The following is a 20,557-nucleotide window of genomic DNA, read 5'->3' as shown; positions in this document are numbered from 1 at the left end:
CACTGTATGTTTCAATGTACACGTGACAAGCTAATCTCTTGTGTGCATATGTAAGGCTTCGGACATAATTGTGAGTTTTTCCACCTATGTCAACAATAGTATGAATTGCAAATGGTGTTCAGGTTCAAACTTGAATTAGACCATAAGACAAAGGAGCAGAGTTGGGCCATTCAGCCCATTGAGTCTGCTCTACATTTCATCATGGCTGATTTATTATGTCTCTCAACCCCACTCTCACCCATAATCTTTGATGCCCTTACTAATCAAGAATCTATTAACCTCCACATTAAATATACACAATGACTTGACCTCCACAGCCATCTGTGGCAATGAATTCCACCATCCTCTAGTGAAATTCCTCTTCATCTCTGTTCTAAAATGAATGTTCCTCTATTCTAAGGTTGTGTCCTCTGGTTCTAGACTCCCCCACAATAGGAAACTTCTTCCCCACATCCACTTTATCTATGTCTATCAATGTTCAGTAGGTTTCAGTGAGATTCCCCTCTCATTCCTCTGAACTCTAGCGAATACAGGCCCAAAGGCATCAAGCACTCAAATTAGTTGTCCAACATTCTTCTTCATTCTAACAAAACAGATTATATCGTAGTTACAAGTGTGAAATTTTGGTTCCCACATGTTCATGCAGTGGGCACACTCATGGTAGGTGTTTTCAGTGTAGTCAGTGGATTGCTTGAGTGTGATATCAGCTAGCTTTACTTCAGATCGGAACAGACAGTGAAATGCGTCATTTGTGTCAACAACCATCACAGTCCAAGGGTTGTGCTGGGGGTAGCCCGCAAGTGTTGCCATGTTTCTGGAACCAACATAGTATGCCCACAAGGTACTAACCCTAACCTGTATGTCTTTGGAACGTGGGAGGAAACTGGAGCACCCAGAGGAAGACCACACAGTCATGGGGAGAACATACAAACTTCATATAGATAGTAGTGGGAATTGAATTCTGATCACTGGTGCTGTAAAACATCATGCTAAACCACTGCACTGCTGTGCTACCCTTCTGTTTATCTGGTTATCCTTCATGTCAAGTGTTTAAAATCTTGAGAGCAAAATCTCTTGGTTCCTCGAAAATATTCCTGTCTGCTGGAGCTTCTTTGCAACAGATTTAATACCATCTGGATGAACTCTGGGTCAAGCAGCATCTGTAAAGGTGCCTGGAGTTGGAGGGTTGAGGAATTGTTAAGCTTTTGGATCTAAACACTGCATCAAGTCCTGATGCAGGATTTTGACCTGGAACATTAACAATTCCTTTCCTCCCACAGATGCTGCTCGACCTGCTGGGTTCATTTTATTTAGAGATACAGTGTGGAGCAGGTCCTACCAACTCACTGAGTCATGCCGCCCTAACCCACTGATTTTTAAACCCTAACCTAATCGTAGGACAGCGTACCTACTAACCTGTACATCTTTGGACTGTGGGAAGAAATCAGAGCACCCAGAGGAAATCCCCGCACACATGGGAAGGAACGTATAAACTTACTCAGGGTGCTGGAATTGAACTCCAAGCTCTGATGCCCTGAGCTGGAAGAGCATTGTGCTAACAGCTCTGCTACCACAGCCCGTTGTTTGTTGCTGTGGATTCCAGGACCTGCAGACTCTTGCCTCTCTTCAAAACATTCTAGCTAAGTTTGTTGCAGTTTGCATGTTCTAAAAGCAGAATTTTTGTGTACTATAGGAATTCGGTCTCGCCAGATTTAGAAGAAATCAGATAAAAGCAACAGAAGGCTTTGAATATATACTAGCTAATTTGCAAGGTATGTGATTTTGTTTATCTTCATCATTCCTACTCTCTATGAATTTGGTTCTTCATAATGCCAGAGAAGTTGAACATTGTTTCAGAACAACGGAAACTGGAACAGCAACAGACCATAGTTATTCCACAGCACAAAGATCCAAAGTTCAAAGTCAATATATTATTAAAATACATGTATGTCATCATGTACTACTCTGAGATTCATGTTCTTGCAGGCATTCAGACTAGAATAGAGAAATACAATAGAATCTATGAAAAACTCCGAAGACTGACAACCCTTCTTATTCTGGGTTCTTCCCCGTTCCTTTCCAGTCCTGATGAAGGGTCTTGACCCGAAACATCAACTGTTTATTCATTTCCAAAGGTGCTGCCTGACCTGCTGAGTTCCTTCAGCTTTTTTTTTGAGAGTGTGTTGCTCTGGATTTCCAGCTTGCGCAGAATCCTTTGTGATTATGGGTTACTGGCAAGCAAGTAATTTGATCGGTGAAGCCCCTTGAGCACATCTACATGGAGTGTTGTCGCAAGAAAGCAGCCTAAATCGTCAAGGACTTCCACCATCCAGGCCATGCTGTCTTCTCGTGGCTGCCATCAGGAAGAAGGTACAGGAGCCTCAAGACCCACGCCACCAAGTTCAGGAACAGTTATTACCCTCAGCTATCAGGCTTTTGAACTAGAGGGGATGACTTCACTCACCACATCATTGAACTGTTGCAATATCCTACAGACTCAGAATCTGCTGTTGTCCCGGCGTATATGACAAGTAAATTCTTCTCTGGCTTCCAGCCGGGTACAGATATAGATTATAAATGATGTTTCGATGACATCTTCTTCAGGGGTGATGCCTGGTCACGTCTAGTCCGGTGGTATTTATACCCCTGTAGTCTGTCCCTCCTGATTGGCTAGTCCTCATCCAAAAAAGTTTCCACTGTCCCACCTTGTTTATAATTGATTTCCATTTCTTACTTAGAATGAGACCTTTGTCTTTGTTAAAATTCTTTTGCTCTAGTTATATTTCATTAGCTTCCTCTACCAGGTGGTCCCAAAAGCCATTGGCATGGCACAGCAGGTTTGTGCCATTGAAGTCAATCCTGTGGCCATTGTGAATGCAGTGTTCTACTACTGCCGATTTTTTTTTTTCCAGGTAACCCAAACAGATACACCTCCTGTTCCTTGATGCGTGTTTCCACTGTGCATGCCACCTGGTCGATATATGCTGCTCTGCATTCACAGTGAATTCTGTAAGCGCCAGCTGACTTGAGTCCCAGGTCATCTTTGACCCACGTAAGCTGTGACTTGAGCTTCCTTACGGGTTTGTGGATGGTATTTATCCAGTATTTCTTCATGATCCTGGTGATCCTTCCAGAAACCGTGGAAATGTAGGGATGACAGGTGGTAGCTACAGGTTCCTCCTCATTGTTAGGTTTCCTGGTTTTTCTGTCGGCCCCTTTAAGGGCCTGATTGATTTCCTTCAGCTTGTAGCCATTCTGTAGGAACATCGTGCGTAATCATCTCAGGGAGACTCTCCAGATCTGAAATAGTTTTCACACGGTTAATCAAAGTAGAGAGAGTCATTCTATGTTGGGAGGCATGATGGTGGCTGTTGTTGTCGAGGTACAAGTCCATGTGAGTGGAGAAGAATGGTTGCCTCCCGTTCCTGGACATTCTAGTATGACAGAAACTGGATGGTGGCCTCAGACATGGCATCTTTTGTAAAACCACCAGACTAGACATGCCCAAGCATTATCCCTGAAGAAGATGGCAGAGTTTGTCATTGAAACTGCAGTTTAAATTGATACCTGTACCTGGCTGGAAGCCCGTAAAGAGTTTATTCATCTATGAACGCACTTTCAGGGACTCTTCATCTCATTTTCTCCCTATGTATTGGTTATTTATTATTATTACTATTTGTTTCTTTGTGATTACTGTGAATACCCACAAGAAAATGAATCACAGGGTTGTATGGGGTGACATATATGTACTTTGATAATAAATTTACTTTGAACTTTGGAAAAGAGGACTGTTAGACCATAGCCAGTCTTAGACGTCAAATCCACTATCTGTGCCAATCGCATGATTCCCTCAGAGTCCAAAAATCTATCAACCAAAATTCTCCCCGATTTAAGCAGTCGCATCCTTCTGAGGGAGAAATGAACATTTTGGGTCAATAGTTTTTCAGTCAGAAGTCATGATCACAAGTCATTAACCTGAAACATTAACTCTATTTCCAATGCACTATCCTTATTTCTTCCTTTCCCTTTTGGTAGAACTAACCGTAGCCCCGGTCAAACAATAAACTCCTTGTTATTGTTCTTCCTGGAGTTTCAATTTATCCCCCAATATGACCTCAATGTACTCACCATGAAACAATTTATTGTAAAAGCTTAAGAAGAGCATAAGGACCTAGGAACAGATTTGGGCCATTTGGCCCGTCGAATCTGCTCTGCCTTCCATAATGGCTGATTTATTATCCCTCTCAACCTCATTCTCTTGCCTTCTCCCCATGACCTATGACACCCTTACTAATCAGGAACCTATCAACTTCTGCTTTAAATATACCCAATAACTTGGCCTTCACACACGTCTATGGCAATGAATTCTATAGATTTACCTTCCTCTGGTCCTAGACTCACCTACTATTAGAAGCATCCTCTCCGCATCCACTCTTATCTAGGCCTTTCAGTACTCGGTAGGATTCAGTGAAATACCTCCTTTAATTTTCTAAATTTCATTGAGTACAGACCCAGAGCATCAAATGCTCCTTACACAATAACCTTTTCATTCTTCAGATCATTTTAATGAACCTTCTCAGGACCCCCTCCGATGCTAGCACATCCTTTCTTAGGTAAAAGGCCCAAGACTGCTCACAATACTCAATGTTGTCTGACCAATCCCTTATTTTTAAAAAATCCTCAGCATTACATCTTTGCACCTGCATTCAAAGGTCTGTAGTCTAGTGTAGTTTTTCTTTCTGTGTTGTTTTTACGTAGTTCAGTGTAGTTTTTGTACTGTTTCATGTAGCACCATGGTCCTGAAAAACGTTATCTCGTTTTTATTGTGTACTGTACCAGCAGTTCTGGTTGAAATGACAATAAAAAGTGACTTGACAAAGGTCGAATTTAATGTCTGAGTAATGTATACAATGTACATCCTAAAAGGCTTTTTCTTCACAAACATCCACAAAAACAGAGAAGTGCCCCAAAAAATGAATGACAGTTAAACATGAGAACCCCAAAGTCCCTCCCCAGATCCCCCCTCCTGCACGCAAGCAGCAGCAAGCAACCATCACGCCTCCCCCCACCAGCAAAAAAAAAGCCCATCAGTACTGTCACCAAGCCCAAGTGTGTGCTAAGCAATAGCAAAGACACAGACCAAAGTTACCCCAAAGGTTTCGCATTTCATCCGACATTCAACAAACCACAGGTTCTCTCTCCCTGGCAAAGGAGAGGGAGGTGTCCTCCATTTTCACAGCAAGTGGTAGACATAACAACAACCCACTGGTTTACAATGTTAAAAGTCCGCTCATAGCTAGTTCCTGTTGAGAAATATAAATGCAAGAAATGTAGATGGGTGAGTTAATAAGTTTGCAGGCAATACAATGATTGGTGATGTGGATAATGTAGAAGGCTGGCAAAGAAAATTATGAGATATAAATCTGTTGTAGATATAGCCGTGGAAATGGCAGATGGCGTTTAACCCAGTCAAATGTGAAGTGCTGTACCTTAGTGGGCCTAATGATGAGCAGAGGGATCTTGAGGTCCAAATTCATAGCTCCCTGAATGTGGCTACACCATTGATAGGGAGGTTGAGAAGGCATATGGCATGCCTTGTCTCTGTTAGTCAAAGCATTGAGTTCAAAAGTCAGGAAGTTACGCTGCAACTTTATAAAACTCTAGTTAGGATGCATCTGGAGAATTGCTTACAGTTCTGGTCACCCCATTATAGGAAGGACGTTGAGGTTTCGGAGAGGGTGCAGAAGAGGTTTACCAGGATGCTGCCTGGATTAGAGGGCATGTGTACTAAGGAGAAGTTGGACAAGCTTGGGTTGTTTTCTCTGGAGCTGCGGAGGCTAAGGGGAGATCTGATAGAAGTTTATAAGATAATGAGAGGCATAGAGTAAACAGACAATATCTAGACTACTAGATCCTTTTTCAGACAGTATCTTTTTCCAAGGGTTGAAAAGAGGTTTGCATTTAAGGAGGTAACTTCAATGGTGATGTGAAGGGCAAGGTTTTTACACAGTGGTGGGTGCCTGAAATGCATTGTCTGGGGTGGTGGTAGAGGCAGATACATTCGGGACTTTTAAGGGATGTTTAGATGGGCACATGAATGTGAGAAAAATGGAAGGATATGGACATTATATAGGCAGAAGAGATTAGTTAAGCATTTGATTACTGCTTTAATTGGTTCACCACATTGTGGGCCAAAGTGTTTGTTGCTGTGCTATTCAATACTCAATGTTCCAAATGTAAATAGGAACAGAAACTGGCCTTGATTTTTTGAGCAATAATTATTGATCTTCCTTACCCACTTTTCTGCCTAAAATATAAATTTAAAATACTCCACCACAGACGATAAATTTACTCTCTGCAATTAAAATGCCATCAATCTACACTTTCAGATTCCCTTTCAATACTGCAGTTCCCTATCAGTGAGTAAGTAGCATTATAAAGTTTTATGTTCTTTATTGGTTGATTCTGAAGATACATACATTCCATGCACCACGTCAGCTCTTTCTGTCTTTGTAATAACAGTGTGAAGGAAGGAGAAGGCATAGTTCCAACTGTTAAATGCACTCAGCGGCCACTTTATTAGCTACACCTGTATTCCACGTTAATGCAATATCTAATCAGCCAATCATGTGGCAGCAACTCAGTGCATAAAAGCATGCAGACATGGCCAAGAAGTTCAGTTGTTGTTCAGACTGGGGAAGAAATGTGACCTAAGTGACTTTGACCGTGGAGTGATTGCTGGTGCTCAGAAACTGCTGATCTGGGATTTTCATGCACAACCGTCTCTAGAGTTTACAAAGAACGGTGTGAAAACAAAAAAATATAAATCCAGTGACTGGCAGTTCTGTGGACAAAAACTCGTTAATGAGAGGGATCTGAGGAGAATGGCCAGAGTGGATCGAGCTGACAGGAAAGCGACAGTAACTCAAATAAATAACCACACATTACAGCAGTGGTGTGCAGAAGAGCATCTCTGTATGCACAGCATGTTGAATCTTGAAGTGGGTGGGTTACAGCAGCAGATCACACCGGGTTACCCTCCTTATAAAGTGGCCACTAAGTGTGTTTGAAAGTAGTCTGCGGCAAGTTCTAATTGAACAGCAATGGCGTATTTTGAGGACCTTTTTTTTTGAAGTAGGCCATGTGTTGCAGGGGAACATCGTCCTTTACAGCATAGCACTCCCCTATTGCTGTACTGAGTTCAGGGGCCATTTTTTCGACTGAGTTGCAGATCAAGCATCAGTCATAAACCCAAGAGATTCTGTAGATGGTAGAAGTCCAGAGTAACACACGGAAAATGCTGAAGGAGCACAGCAGGACAAGAAGTGAGAATAATCCCACAAATGAAAGGGTTAACATATGAATTATATTTGATGACTCTGGGCCTGTATTTGCTGAAGTTTAGAAGAATGAGCGGGGATCTTACTGAAACCTATTGAACATTGAAAGGCCTCAATAGAATGAATGTTCCCTATAGTGGAGGAATCTAGGACCAGCAAGCACATCCTCAGAATAGAAGGATGTCTCTTTAGAGCAGAGACAAGGAATTTCTTCAGCCAGAAGGGGATTCATTGCCACAGATGGCTGGGAAGCCAAGTCATTGGGTACATTTAAAACTGAGGTTGATGGGCAGTTGATTAGTAAGGCTGTCAAAGGTTATACGGAGAAAGCAGAAGAATATGGCTGAGAGGGGTAATAAATCAGCTATGATGGAATGGTGAAGACTGGAAGATCCGAATGACATAATTCTGCTCTTGCATCTTGTGGTCCAATCTGTGAAGAATTAAAAGCTGATGTTTCGAGCTGAGACCCTTCATCAGGGTGTTATTACAAAGAAGTGAAAAAGAACTGATGTGGTGCATGGAATGTGTGTTATCTTCATAATTAACCAATGAGGAGCATAAAACTTTACAATGCCACTCACTCGCTGATGGGGAACTGCAATATAGAAGGGAAATCTGCAAGCATGCACTAATGGTATTTTAATTGCAGAGAGTAAATTTCAGTCCTGGTGAAGGGCCTCAGCCCAAAACATCACCTCTTTATTCCTGTCCATAGATGCTGCCTGACCTGTTGAGTTCTTAAGACATCTGTCTCCACTTCTATGAAAATAAAAGCACTTCAGACATTTTGAGGTGGTGAAAAAGACTAGAAATGCAAGTCTTAATTTTTTGTCCATACCTGAAAAATCTAGTCTGGTCCCTTTCACAAACAAGAGTCCGGCTGAAGGGTGTCAGCCCTGCTGAGTTCCTCCAGCATGCTTCGTGTGTTATTGACCTTCTATCTGGCTTTAGCAGATAAATACCTCTAGGCCTCAGGTAATGACTGTAAAATGGAAAAGCAAAAAAAAATCTTGCTTGAAAGGTTTTTCTATAGCAACTTCCATATGCCCTTCAGCACATTCCCAACACACACTGCAGCCTGTGAAGTACTTTTGAAGTGTGGTAATGTAGGAAATTCCAACAGAAAGAAAGTACAGGGGCATTGGAATTCACACCCAAGGCAAATGAGAGAAAATCTGCAGATGTTGGAAATCCAAGCAACATACTCAAAATGCTGGAGGAACTCAGCAGGCCAGGTGGCATCTATGGAAAAGAGTAAACAGTCGACGTTTTGGGTCTTCATCAGGACTCAAATGGAAATTCACACCACCAGGTTCAGGAACAGTCCTGATCTCTTAGACGTCAGGCTCTTGAACCAAAAGGGATAACTTCGCTTGCCCCATCCCTGAACTGTCCCTATAACCTTACTTTCAAAGTTTCTTCATCTCATGTTCTTGATATTTATTGTTACTACTACTACTTATTATTATTATTATTTCTTTTTTGTATTTGCAGTTGTCTTGTGCACACTGGTTGAACACCCAAGTTAGTGCAGTATTTCATTGACTCTATTATGGTTATTATTCTATGGATTTATTGCGTATGCTTGCAAGACAATGAGTCTCAGGGTTGTGTTTCGTGACATATATGTACTTTGACAATAAATTTACTTTAAACTTTGAAATGTTGCAGCAAACTTGTTCTCAGCAAGTTCCCATAGATCAACACAAGAGATTCTGCAGACATTGGGAATCTGGTGCAGCGCACAAATGCAGGCAGTCAGACAGATGCATACACAGGCAGATATCTTGGGAACTTGAAATCATTGAAAAGATCCAGAGTGTCTGAAGAGTCATGGTTGTAGGTAGGAAAGGACTGAATTAGGGGGGATAAAACACGGTCAATGTATGCAGATATGAGTTCACTGGGGCAGGAGCAAGCAGAAACAATGGGTCTACTGGGACAGGCAGGTTTGTGGATCTTGGGTAAGAGGTAGAAATGGGAGATGCAGGGTGAGTGAACTATGATGTAGGTGGCAGTGGATGGGAGATCCCCAGGGTTAATGAAGTTGGTAATGGTGTGGAAGACAATGTCCTGGTACTCCTTAGAGTGGTTCTGTTTGAGGAGTAAGAGGAGGCATCTGAGAGTTGTTGTTGAGCCTCGGCAAGGTAGTAGTCAGTAGGCCAGACTACTACAGCACCTCCCTTATCTGTGGGTTTGATGGTGAGGTTAAGATTAGTGCAGAGGGAGTGGAGAGCCTAGCATTTGGAAGTAGTGAGGTTGGAATAGGAGCGAGGAGTGTTAAAGTCTAGATGGTTAACGTCCCGTCGGCAGTTGGCAGTGAAAGGTCCAGACCAGGCAGCAGACCAGGGTGGGGTGTCCATGAAGAGGAGGAGGGTTGAAGACAGGAGAAGGGGTCATCAGTGCTGGCTGGAGAATCCTTGCCAAAGAAGACAGAGACAGGCAGCAGAAGAAAAGCCTAGCATCATGGGGGGCACGGAACTCACTGAGGTGTGGGCGCGGGGAACAAATGTGAGGCCTTACTGAGGATAGAACGTTCTGCCTCAGAGGGAACACACACTCTCTCACTCTTCACTGCATTTCATTGTATGTTTCATTACACTTGTGATCAATAATCTTGAATCATGAGATCAGGCACATCTGTTGTCCTTCCCCCCCCCCATAGATGCTACCTGGCTTGCTGAGTTCTTCCAGTGTTTTGTGTGTGTGTGTGTTGTTCAGATTCCCATAGATTTCAGGATGGAATAGGGTAAAATTATTGGCTCTGGCTGCTGAGAAATCCTCACACTGAAGTACTGTCAGAGTCTGACAGGGCAGTCAGGGTTCTGGCTGTACCTTTCGTCTGAACTGCAGCCTTGAATGTGTAATGACAAATTCAACTTTCCTGGCACAGAAGTAAGGAAGTGGTTGCTACCAGATGATTATTACGAAACAAATTGATTCTGAAATTTGAAAGAATGCAAAGGGATTATTACATATAAGTGCTGTAGATTCCAGTGTCTGGTGTAATCTGAAACTGTAACAATTGTATTTCAAGGTACCAGTTTAAAGACGTTAAACTTCTCTTTTAACTTCACTGTTTAAACATAGCACAGGACTGCTTATTATGTTATTGGGAAAGTACCAGTAAATTTGGAGCATTTGCAATTACATTTATTTTTGGAACCTGGCTGTCACAGAAATGAACTCCTCCAGTCTACTTCTCTCCTTTAATTCTCTCTGTCACTCCAAAAGTAATTTCGAGGAGCATTTCAAAATACTGTCATGACATCCAACAGATTATAGAAAATGGGGCAAAATAATTACCAGATTTTGGTTCCAGTAGCTGGGGTCAATGTCCCTTTGATGCAAAGCTTGTCCCTATTCAAAGATTTGATTGTAAAAGCGAGGACTTGTTTGCTGTTTATTGATAGCCATTCTTATTAAATCAAAAAGATTTAGCATACAGTTATTTCCAGTCATTCCAATATCTTTTATACTGCCTTGTAATATATGTAAACAACCAAAACTCCCTTAGTTCTGGAATGAAAAACCTCATCCTGAGAACAGGTGGAGCAATTTAGAGAATGCAATGGCATTTTTACAAGTACAGGTTTCCCCGATATCCAAAGATAGAGCATTCCTGTGAAACAGTTTACAAGCCAAAATGTCGTAAAATGAAGAGGCAATTACCATTAATTTATATGGGAAAAATTTTTGAGTGTGCCCAGACACAAAAAATAACCTACCAAATCATACCAAATAACACATAAAACCTAAAATAACACAAACATATAGTAAAAGCAGGAATGATATGATAAATATACAGCCTATATAAAGTAGAAATATTATATGTACAGTATGTACCAACCCTCCTCCTCCTGGACACCCCCACCGGGCCTTCTACCTGCACTCGATCTTTTCATTTCCAACTGTCGCCGAGACATCAACCGTCTCAACTTCACCACTCCTCTCTCCTGTTCCAACCTCACTCCCTCTGAATGCACTGCCCTCCACTCTCTCCGCACTAATCCTAACCTCACCATCAACCCCGCAGACAAAGGCGGTGCCATAGTCTGGCGGATGGACCCATATGTCTCTGACATATCCTCTTACTCCTAGATCAGGACCCCACCAAAAAACATCCATTGTCTCCCATACCATCACTGCCCTTATCAACTCCGGAGACCTTCCATCCTCAGCCAAAAAACTCATAATTCCCACACCACAGTTTTACCTCCTCCCCAACTGCTCAGTTTTACCTCCTCCCCAAGATCCACAAGCCTGACTGTCCTGGTAAGCCTATAGTTTCGGCCTGCTCCTGCCCCACCAAACTTGTATCTGTCTACCTGGACTCCATTTTGTCACCCATAGTTCAGTCCCTCCCCACCTACATCCAGGATACATCCCATGCCCTCCACCTCTTCAATAACTTCCAGTTCCCCGGTCCCGACTGCTTCATTTTCACCATGGATGTCCAATCCTTATACACTTCAATTCCCCATCAAGAAGGCGCCTCAAAGCCCTCCGCTACTTTCTTGACAATAGACCTCACCAGTTCCCCGCCACCACCACACTCCTCCGGTTGGCGGAACTGGTACTCACACTTAGTAACTTCTCTTTCGACTCTTCCCACTTTCTTCAGACCAAGGGTGTAGCTATGGGCACTTGCATGGGCCCCAGCTATGCCTGCCTCTTTGTGGGTTACGTGGAATAGTCTATGCTCCAAATCTACACTGGTACTGCTCCCCAACTTTTCCTTCGCTACATTGACGACTACATTGGTGCTGCTTCCTGCACCCGTGCTGAGCTCGTCAATTTCATCGACTTTGCCTCTAACTTTCACCCAGCCCTCAAATTCACTTGGTCCATCTACGATACTTCTCTCCTCTTCCTTGATCTCTCGGTCTCCATTTCTGGAGACAGTCTGTCCACTGACATCTTCTATAAACCCACTGACTCCCATAACTACCTTGATTATACCTCTTCCCACCCTGCCAAATGTAAAAATTCTATTCCCTATTCCCAGTTCCTCCCTCTCCGTCGCATCTGCTCCCAGGATGAGGCTTTCCGTTCCAGGACATCTCAAAAGTCCTCTTTCTTTAAGAATCGTGGTTTCCCTTCTGCCATCATCAATGATGCCCTCACCCGCATCTCCTCCATTTCCCGCACTTCGGCCCTCACCCCATCCTCCCGTCACCACAACAGGGACCGTGTTCCCCTTGTCCTCACCTACCACCCCACCAGCCTCCAGATCCAGCATATTATCCGCAACTTCTGCCACCTTCAACAGGACCCCTACGGACATCTTTCCCTCTCTACCCCTCTCTGCTTTTTGCAGGGGTCATTCCCTCCACGACTGCCTGGTCCACACATCCCTCCCCACGGATCTCCCACCTGGTACTTATCCCTGCAAGCGTAAGTGCTACACCTGTCCCTACACCTCCTCTCTTACCACCATTCAGGGCCCCAAACAGTCCTTCCAGGTGAGGAAACACTTCACTTGTGAGTCTGTTGGGGTCATCTATTGCATCCAGTGCTCCTGGTGCGGCCTCCTCTACATCAGCGAGACCCGATGCAGATTGGGAGACGGCTTCGTCGAGCACCTCCACTCCGTCCACCACAACAGATAGGATCTCCCGGTTGCCACCCACTTCAACTCTGCTTCACATTCCCATTCGGATATGTCCATACATGGCCTCCTCTACTGCCATGATGAGGCCAAACTCAGTTGGAGGAGCAGCACCTCGTACATCGTCTGGGTAGTCTCCAGCCCCTTGGTATGAACGTCAAATTCTCCAACTTCCGGTAATTCCCTCCCTCTCCCTTCCCCCATCCCACCTTCACTCTGTCTCCTCTTCCAGCTGCCTATCACCTCTCTCATGATTCTGCCTTCTACTACCCATAGTGCTTTCCCCTTACATTCCTTCTTCACCTTTCCTGCCTATCCCCTCCCTGCTTCCCCTCCTCCCCCGATCTTTCCTCTGATTGGTTTTTCACCTGCACCTTCCACCCTCCCCTCACCTTCTTTATAAGGCCCCTGCCCCCTCCCTCTTCAGTCCTGACGAAGGGTCTCGGCCCAAAACGTTGACTGCTTATTTCAACAGATGCTGCCTGACCTGCTGAGTTCATCCAGCTTGTTTGTACGTGTTGATTTGACCACAGCATCTGCAGTGTACTTTGTGTTTTGTATGTACAGTATAGTTTCGCTTATCAGAATAGGTAAGACAGCCAGCCAAAATCGATTTGGAGAAAAAGAATCGGCACGTACACACATGCGCACACAACTGCCCTCACAAGGCTTCACGGTCATGGTAGTCTTTCTCAGGGTAAACACACATATAAAGCGGGTGTCTTTTTTTCATAAAAGCGAAAATCCTCTTTCGTTATTGAAAACAGGTATTAATGTAGGACTTTCATAACAGTGAGCTGTCATAAAGCGAAAGTTCGAAAAACGGGGGACACCTGTAACAGGTTGGGAAGAGGTATCATCCAGGTAGCTGTGAGAATCAGCGGCTTTATAAAAGACAATCAGTTAATAAACTGTCTCTAGAAATAGAGACGGAGATTGAGAAAGGGAAGGGAGGCATTAGAAATTCAAGGAGTTGGCTTTAAGAACTATCTAAAATGAGGAGAAGTAGAACCATTTATAAACTGAATTGCAAAAGTTGGGTCTTGGACAGCTGAGGGTGTGGTTGTCGGCAGACATGGATTTCTGGATGTTAAGACCACAACCAACAACAGGATCTAGCGGTCAACTCCTTGTATGTGAACAACCCCAGATAAAAGCTAAAAATTGTGAATACTTAGCAGGTAAGGTGGTATGTGTAGAGCAAGAAAGACAGTTAACATTTCAGGTCTATCATCTTTCATCGGAATCGATAATTGACTTGAAACATCGACTCCATGGGTGCTGTTTGGCCTGCCTAGTATCAGACCATGAGACAGGGAAGTAGAGTTTCACCATTTGGCCCATCAGGTCTGCTCTACCATTCAATCATGGTTGATTTATTTTTCTCGTTCAACCCCATTCTCCTGCCTTCTGCCTGTAACCTTTGAAGCCCTGACTAACCAGGAACTTATCAACCTCTGCTTTAAATGTACTCAATGACTTGGCCAATGAATTCCACAGATACACCACCTTCTGGCTAAAGAAATTCCTTCTCATCTCTGTTCTAAAGAGATATCCTTTTCTGAGGCTGTGACCTCTGGTCCTAAACTCCACCACCATAGGAAATGTTGACAGAATTTGGACTTGCATTTCTACCATCTACAGTCTTCTGAGTCTGAACCTGATTTATTACCAATGACATGTCGTAAATGTTATTTTTGTGGCAGCAGTACAGTACAATACATAAAATATGCTATAAGTTACAATAAGAAATATATAAAAATAAGTAATGCAAAAATAGAGCAAGGAACAGTAAGGTAGTGCTTATGGGTTCATGGATTGTTCAGAAGTCTGATGGGGAGGGGAAGAAGCCATTGAATGTGTGTCTTCAGGCTCCTGTACCACCTCTGTGATGGTAGTAACGAAAAGAGGGCAGGTCCTAGATGGTGGGAGTCCTTAATGATGGATGCTGCATTCTTGAAGCATCACCTTTTGAAGAATGTATAAGGATTTCCATGGAATTGAATAGTATCAATAGGGCTAGTTTCTTCTCAAGAGAGTTGATTCTCAACACCCCTCTGATGTGATTACAGCACTGCATCAGAGGAAGCTCATTGTTGTCTGCTGGAGTGCAATTAATGCTGGTGTTAATTATCCACATTCCATGACACAGTTTCCAAATAATATCAGTGATTCACATTGCATGCTCTTTCATGATTGTGAAGTAACCTGTTCTGCAAGTGACTTCTAGGTGAAAGAACCCTTCTTCCTTGACCTCTGCCCTCTCCCTCCACCTCACCCCAGCATACTTAACTTAAATCAGAAACAGGTATATTATCAACAGCTCTTTCCTTAAGTGCCATGTCATACAATATGAGCAATCATGGTCTTTCCATGACCATGATTGTCCTTGGCAAATTTTTCCTACAGAAGTGGTTTGCCATTGCCTTCTGGGCAGTGCTTTTACAAGACGGGTGACCTCAGACATGATCAATACCCTTCAGAGATTGTCTGCCTGATGTCATTGGTCACATAACTAGGACTTGTGATCTGCACCGGCTGTTCATACGACCATCCACCACCTGCTTCCATGGCTTCATGTGACCCTGATCGGGGGAGTAAGCAAGTGCTACACATTGCCCAAGGGTAACCTGCAGGCTAGCAAAGAGAAGGAACACCTTTGGTGGTGACATACCTCTACCCCTCCACCCCAAGTATCAACATCAAATGGTGGAAATCCAGAGTAAAATGTGCAAAATGCTGGAGGAACTGAGCAGGTCGGGCAGTACCTATGGAGGGGAATCAATAGACAACCATTAGTGGAGGACTGGAGGTGAATCAGAATTGGGTTTAATATCACTGGCGTATACCGTGACATTTGTTTAAAATCTTGCTTGAAAGACTTGTTTCTCTATAGCAACTTCCGTACCCCCTTCAGCACATCCCCAGTGCACTCTGCAGCCAGTAAAGTACTTTTTGAGTGTGCTGTAATGTGGGAAATGTTGCAGCCAGTTTGCTCTCAGTAAGTTTCCTTAGATAATCTATGCTGGAAAGCTAGAGCAGTACCGTACTCAAAAGACTGAAGGGACTCAGCAAATATACTCAGGAAGTCAGATCCCAGTGTCTGCAGGCCTGAGCCCACTCGAGGCTGGAGGCCTGTCCTGGGGTGGGAAGACTCTGTTTGCACGTGGGTGGTTGGGAGGGGCGGGGTGTGTGAATTCTAGTTTGCAAGTCAAATTGGAATGAACAATCCAGCATCTATAGAGGGGGATAGCATTCCATAGATGCTGCCTGGTCCTTTGAGTTCCCCCAGTATTTTGTGTGTGTTACTTTAATTTTCCAGCATCTGCAGAATCTCATGTGTTTATACCAGTCAGAATGCTCTCCACCGTACATCTGTAAAAATCTGCAGCTTATTTACAGAATCATTCAGACCTAATGGAGTCAAAATTCCTCCTCCAAGCTAATTAAAACATTTCCTGGAAGCATTTTGATCCTACCTGAGATACCAGTCCTGCTGACGTCTCTCCTTCACTCTCCAGACATCAAGCTTCCTCCTCCCCATTACAGTGCTGGCAGACATCCAACCCATTGAAAATAAGGTGTCACGCAAACAGAATAACTTTGCTGTATCTCAACATTTAACCAATTGCTATACAGACTTGCAGCAGGCGTGGACCAGTCTGGACCAGTCTGCCCTGAAGCCTGCTCTGCCATTTAACAAGTTCAATTGTAATCTAATATTATCGTAATCTCAACTCCACATTCTTGTCCACTCCCAGTAACCTTTCACTCCCTTGTTTATCAAGTATCAATCTTTATGTCTTAAAAATATTTAAAGACTTTGGAACACGAATGATGGTGGAAACTAGGATCTGGTTCTCCCTCTGAGAGTGGGAAACTAATTCTGCGCATTTGTCTTAACTGGGTAACTCCTTTTTTTAAAAAATAGTGGCCTTTAGTTCTAGATTCTCCCCAGAACTAAGAAACTTTCTTAAGTATTTCTTAGAGATGAAGGAAATCCAGAGGAGACACAAAATACTGGAGGGATGAGTCAGGCAGCATCATTGGGGAGGAGTAAGGAGATGACTAATAAAAGTTATGCAGTAGGGAAATTCTAGGCAATTTCTAGAGTACCGTAGATTCCGGACTACAGAGCGCACCTGATTAAAAGCCGCTGGCTCTAATTTTAGAAAGAAAATCAATTTTGTACTTGTACAGGCCGCACCGGATTTTCGGCCGCAGGTGTCCCACGTTGTAATATGAGATATTTACACAGAAAGATATTACACGTGAAGATTTTTTAACTTTTAATTAAATCCATATGGTAACATAAACAAATACATATTGCAAATGCTTTTTTTCGAACCGTGCCTGTAACGCGGCTACTTTTAAATATACGTTGCGTATACTTTTTTACTGAACAACATTCCAATATCTCCTAACGACTGGTAAAAAATATATATACTGCAGCCTACCAGGAAAAGTTATTGATCGCCTTTAACTTAAAAGCAGCGTTTTCGCTCCGCCGCTCGCCCCCCGCCTTCCCGTTTATCGCAAACCGGCATTTTTCCCACAAGACGCGGCGAAACCGGGTGTGACGTCATAGCATCCCGGGATGTAGTACAGAAAACAAATATAGTTAAAACAGTTCTAACTTTAACTAACAAATGAATTACTAAGCGAAAATATTATAAACTAAATAACTGCCATAAAGACAGCACAATGCTTTTCTTCGAGTGTTTTCCATGTTGATGAGGGTGAGTACAAATGACTGATTTACAATAATTTAATTGTGAAAGTGCGCTTGATTTATCGTACAATTTCATTGGACCTCTGTGAACTACTCATCAATTTTATTGGTCTACTGTTACGAGGCAAAATGTTTTTGGCGGCATGAAAAAAACCATGCATTAGCCACTCCGTATTAAAGGCCGCAGAGTTCAAAGCTGTTCAAAATGTGGGAAAAAAGTAGCGGCTTAAAATCCGGAATCTACGGTAGTTTGCATGGTCAGCCAAAGGGCTTGAAATGTGCTGTACATTTCTATGTTTCTATGACGTTTTGGTCTGAGACCCTTCAAGTACAAGCTGGCAGGTGAAGGGTAAGCTGGGGGAGGGCGAGGATAAAGAAGGAAGCTGGAGGAGCTAAGTAGAAGGGGTAAAGGGCTGAAGAAGAAGGCATATGATAGCGGAAAGTGGACCATAGAAAAAGGGGAGGAGGAAACAAAGCAAGCCAGGTGAGAAGAGAAGGGATGTATTAGTGATTTAGCAATGACCAAGACACTTTAAATCAGATGGTTAAAGTTTTAATGCTGTTCATTATCCTGATATTTTTTTGGGGGGGTTCTCTAATTTTTTTTCAGGTGAAGCACCCCCCAAGACATTGAAAGGGGCGACTGAGAAGGCAAAGGAAACGGCACTGGCTGCCACTGAAAAGGCGAAGGATCTGGCCTCCAAAGCAGCTCCTCAGAAGGCAAAGCAGTTTGTCTGAAACCAGCCAAGGGATCCCGATCACAAAAGGCATCCGTCTGGCTAGGTTCAGTGTTCCAGGAATACCAAAAAGTCAACATTTCTCAGAACGACCTTTTATTGAATGCACTGAAAGTTTACAACATTATCTTCTTGTTTGTTAATAACTGTTATCTGAAAGTCTTATTTCAGTAGATTAAATGATTGCATTTACTGTACAAATAGTTACCAAGGATTTAAAAAAATATCCATAGCTTCAAGATGGCCTTCCAGGACTTAATTGGATATAGTTAAATATGTTTGTTTTTCAGAAATGTTTAAATTGTTTTTTTTTAATCAATTGAATAAGAGAGCACAGGCCACATCATTGGGTAGAATTTTTAACCTATGTTCAGTAAGTTGTCTGATATTTAATTTAAAATTTTAATCCTTGTAGGAAACCTTATTTTTGTTTTGACATTAAAATGGATCAATCCAGTCATCTGCACTAAAACAAATTCAGACCACAGGCAATATTTCAGGTTGGATTTGAAAAGACAATTCTCATCCCAGGTGACAACTGATTTGAATCCACAAGTTGAATGAAGAACAGTGTTGAAAGGACTGTGTGGTTGTATTCTGATCGTACAATTCATCCCTGTGAAAGATCAGTTCACATCTGAGCAAACGGTTGATGGGTCTCTTTTTAATTTTAATTACACCCCCCATGTTTCTGTTTTCTCTTTGTTCCACTTCACACCTTGTAACATCCAGCTTTTTGTTCTTGTAAGTGGTGTCCACATAGCCTGTGCTTTCATCTTGGACGCTGCAGAGTCTCCACCTCAGGTCACCAAATCTGTTTGGTTGACTCCACGGTAGCTGCGTGCTTATTTTCTACGGCGAGTCTGAAAGGAACACTGCCCTGCTGCCAAGCTTCCTCGAGCTAGCAAAACCAACTGTGTTTGTACAAACTCTTGCTGATGAGACCTCTAACTGTTAATTTATTGTTATTGTCAAACTGGATGGGCAAAGTTTACTAAAACTGTATTTTTTTTTGACTTTCTAAAGATTGCCGTGGATCTTTTGGAACTGTCAGTACCTTTCTTAATGTTTAATAAATATCAAAGCGAAGCATTGAGTGAAAAGCTGCGATGTTCTGCTCGGCTGACTGCCCCTTGGTGCATCAGGCTGTCAATGAGCTCCTCCTGAAATGGCCATCTGTTCAGCATATGCACACCAGGTTTTTAATTAAAACTCAAAGCTGTGAGCGTTTGCTCTAATACTGGGTCTGTGTCGAGAGAGCAACAATCCCACTTATGTAGGCCCTCTCAATGTGTGAAGGAGCATGGGAAGTCAAAGCATGTCTTATGAGCAGAGGGTGAGCAAGTTAGGGCATTTGTCCTTGGACTGAAGGGGAGAGTGAGAGGCAACTTGATTGAGTATACAAGATGGTAAGATGCATGGATAGAGTGGACAGCCGATGACTTTTTCCCAGGGTGGAAATGGCTAATACTAGGGGCCATAATTTTAAGGTGATTGGAGGAAATATGGGGGGGGGGGGGGGGGGTGCTGGGGTAAGTTTTTTTACACAGAGTGGTGGATGTGTGGAATGCCCTGCTGGGTGTGGCAGTAAGGGCAGGTATATTAAAGACACTTAAGAGACTCTTGGATTGGCACATGGATGATAGAAAAATGTGGAGAGATGATCTTGAAATAGCTTCAAAACTCAGCACAAGAACCTGAGCTTAAGTGTGCTGCAGTGTTCTGTGTTCAGTTTTATTCAAGTTCAAAGTAAATTTCTTATCAAAGTACATATATGTCATATACATAAGAACATAAGAAATAGGAGCAGGAGTCGGCCATCTGGCCTGTCAAGCCTGCTCCGCCTTTCAATAAGATCATGGTTTATCTGACCATGGACTACCTACCTGCCTTTTCCCCATAACCCTTCATTCCTCTACAATGCAAAAACCTATCCAGCCTTATCTTAAATATATTTACTGAGGTAGCCTCCACGACTTCATTGGGCAGAGAATTCCACAGATTCACCACTCTCTGGGAAAAGCCCTTCCTCCTCTTCTCCCCCAAATCTTGAGGCAATGTCCCCTAGTTCTAGTCTCACCTACCAGTGAAAACAACTTTCCTGCCACTTTCATAATTGTGTATGTTTCTATAG

The 20,557-nt window shown here is 43.0% G+C and overlaps 1 protein-coding gene across 5 annotated transcripts in view; it reads left to right on the top strand.

The window, feature by feature from the left end:
- The window catches only part of LOC140728883 (PRELI domain-containing protein 1, mitochondrial-like), a 66,975-nt gene extending 47,463 nt beyond the window's left edge, over positions 1-19,512 (top strand). For 3 of the 5 annotated variants that reach the window (XM_073047954.1, XM_073047953.1, XM_073047957.1), the window contains exons 5-7: positions 1,694-1,772; positions 8,838-8,867; positions 18,297-19,512. In XM_073047954.1, coding sequence (XP_072904055.1) covers positions 1,694-1,772; positions 8,838-8,867; positions 18,297-18,424 — 237 coding nt within the window. In that variant the 3' untranslated portion in view covers positions 18,425-19,512. Of the gene's footprint in view, positions 1-1,693; positions 1,773-8,837; positions 8,872-18,296 lie in introns of all 5 variants that reach the window. The other 2 variants (XM_073047959.1, XM_073047958.1) reach the window with 2 other exon arrangements.
- Positions 19,513-20,557: the final 1,045 nt, after the last annotated feature.

Source organism: Hemitrygon akajei, chromosome 6 (assembly GCF_048418815.1).
Source record: "Hemitrygon akajei chromosome 6, sHemAka1.3, whole genome shotgun sequence".
Taxonomy (NCBI): domain Eukaryota; kingdom Metazoa; phylum Chordata; class Chondrichthyes; order Myliobatiformes; family Dasyatidae; genus Hemitrygon; species Hemitrygon akajei.
This window is presented reverse-complemented; position numbering and strand designations above follow the sequence as displayed.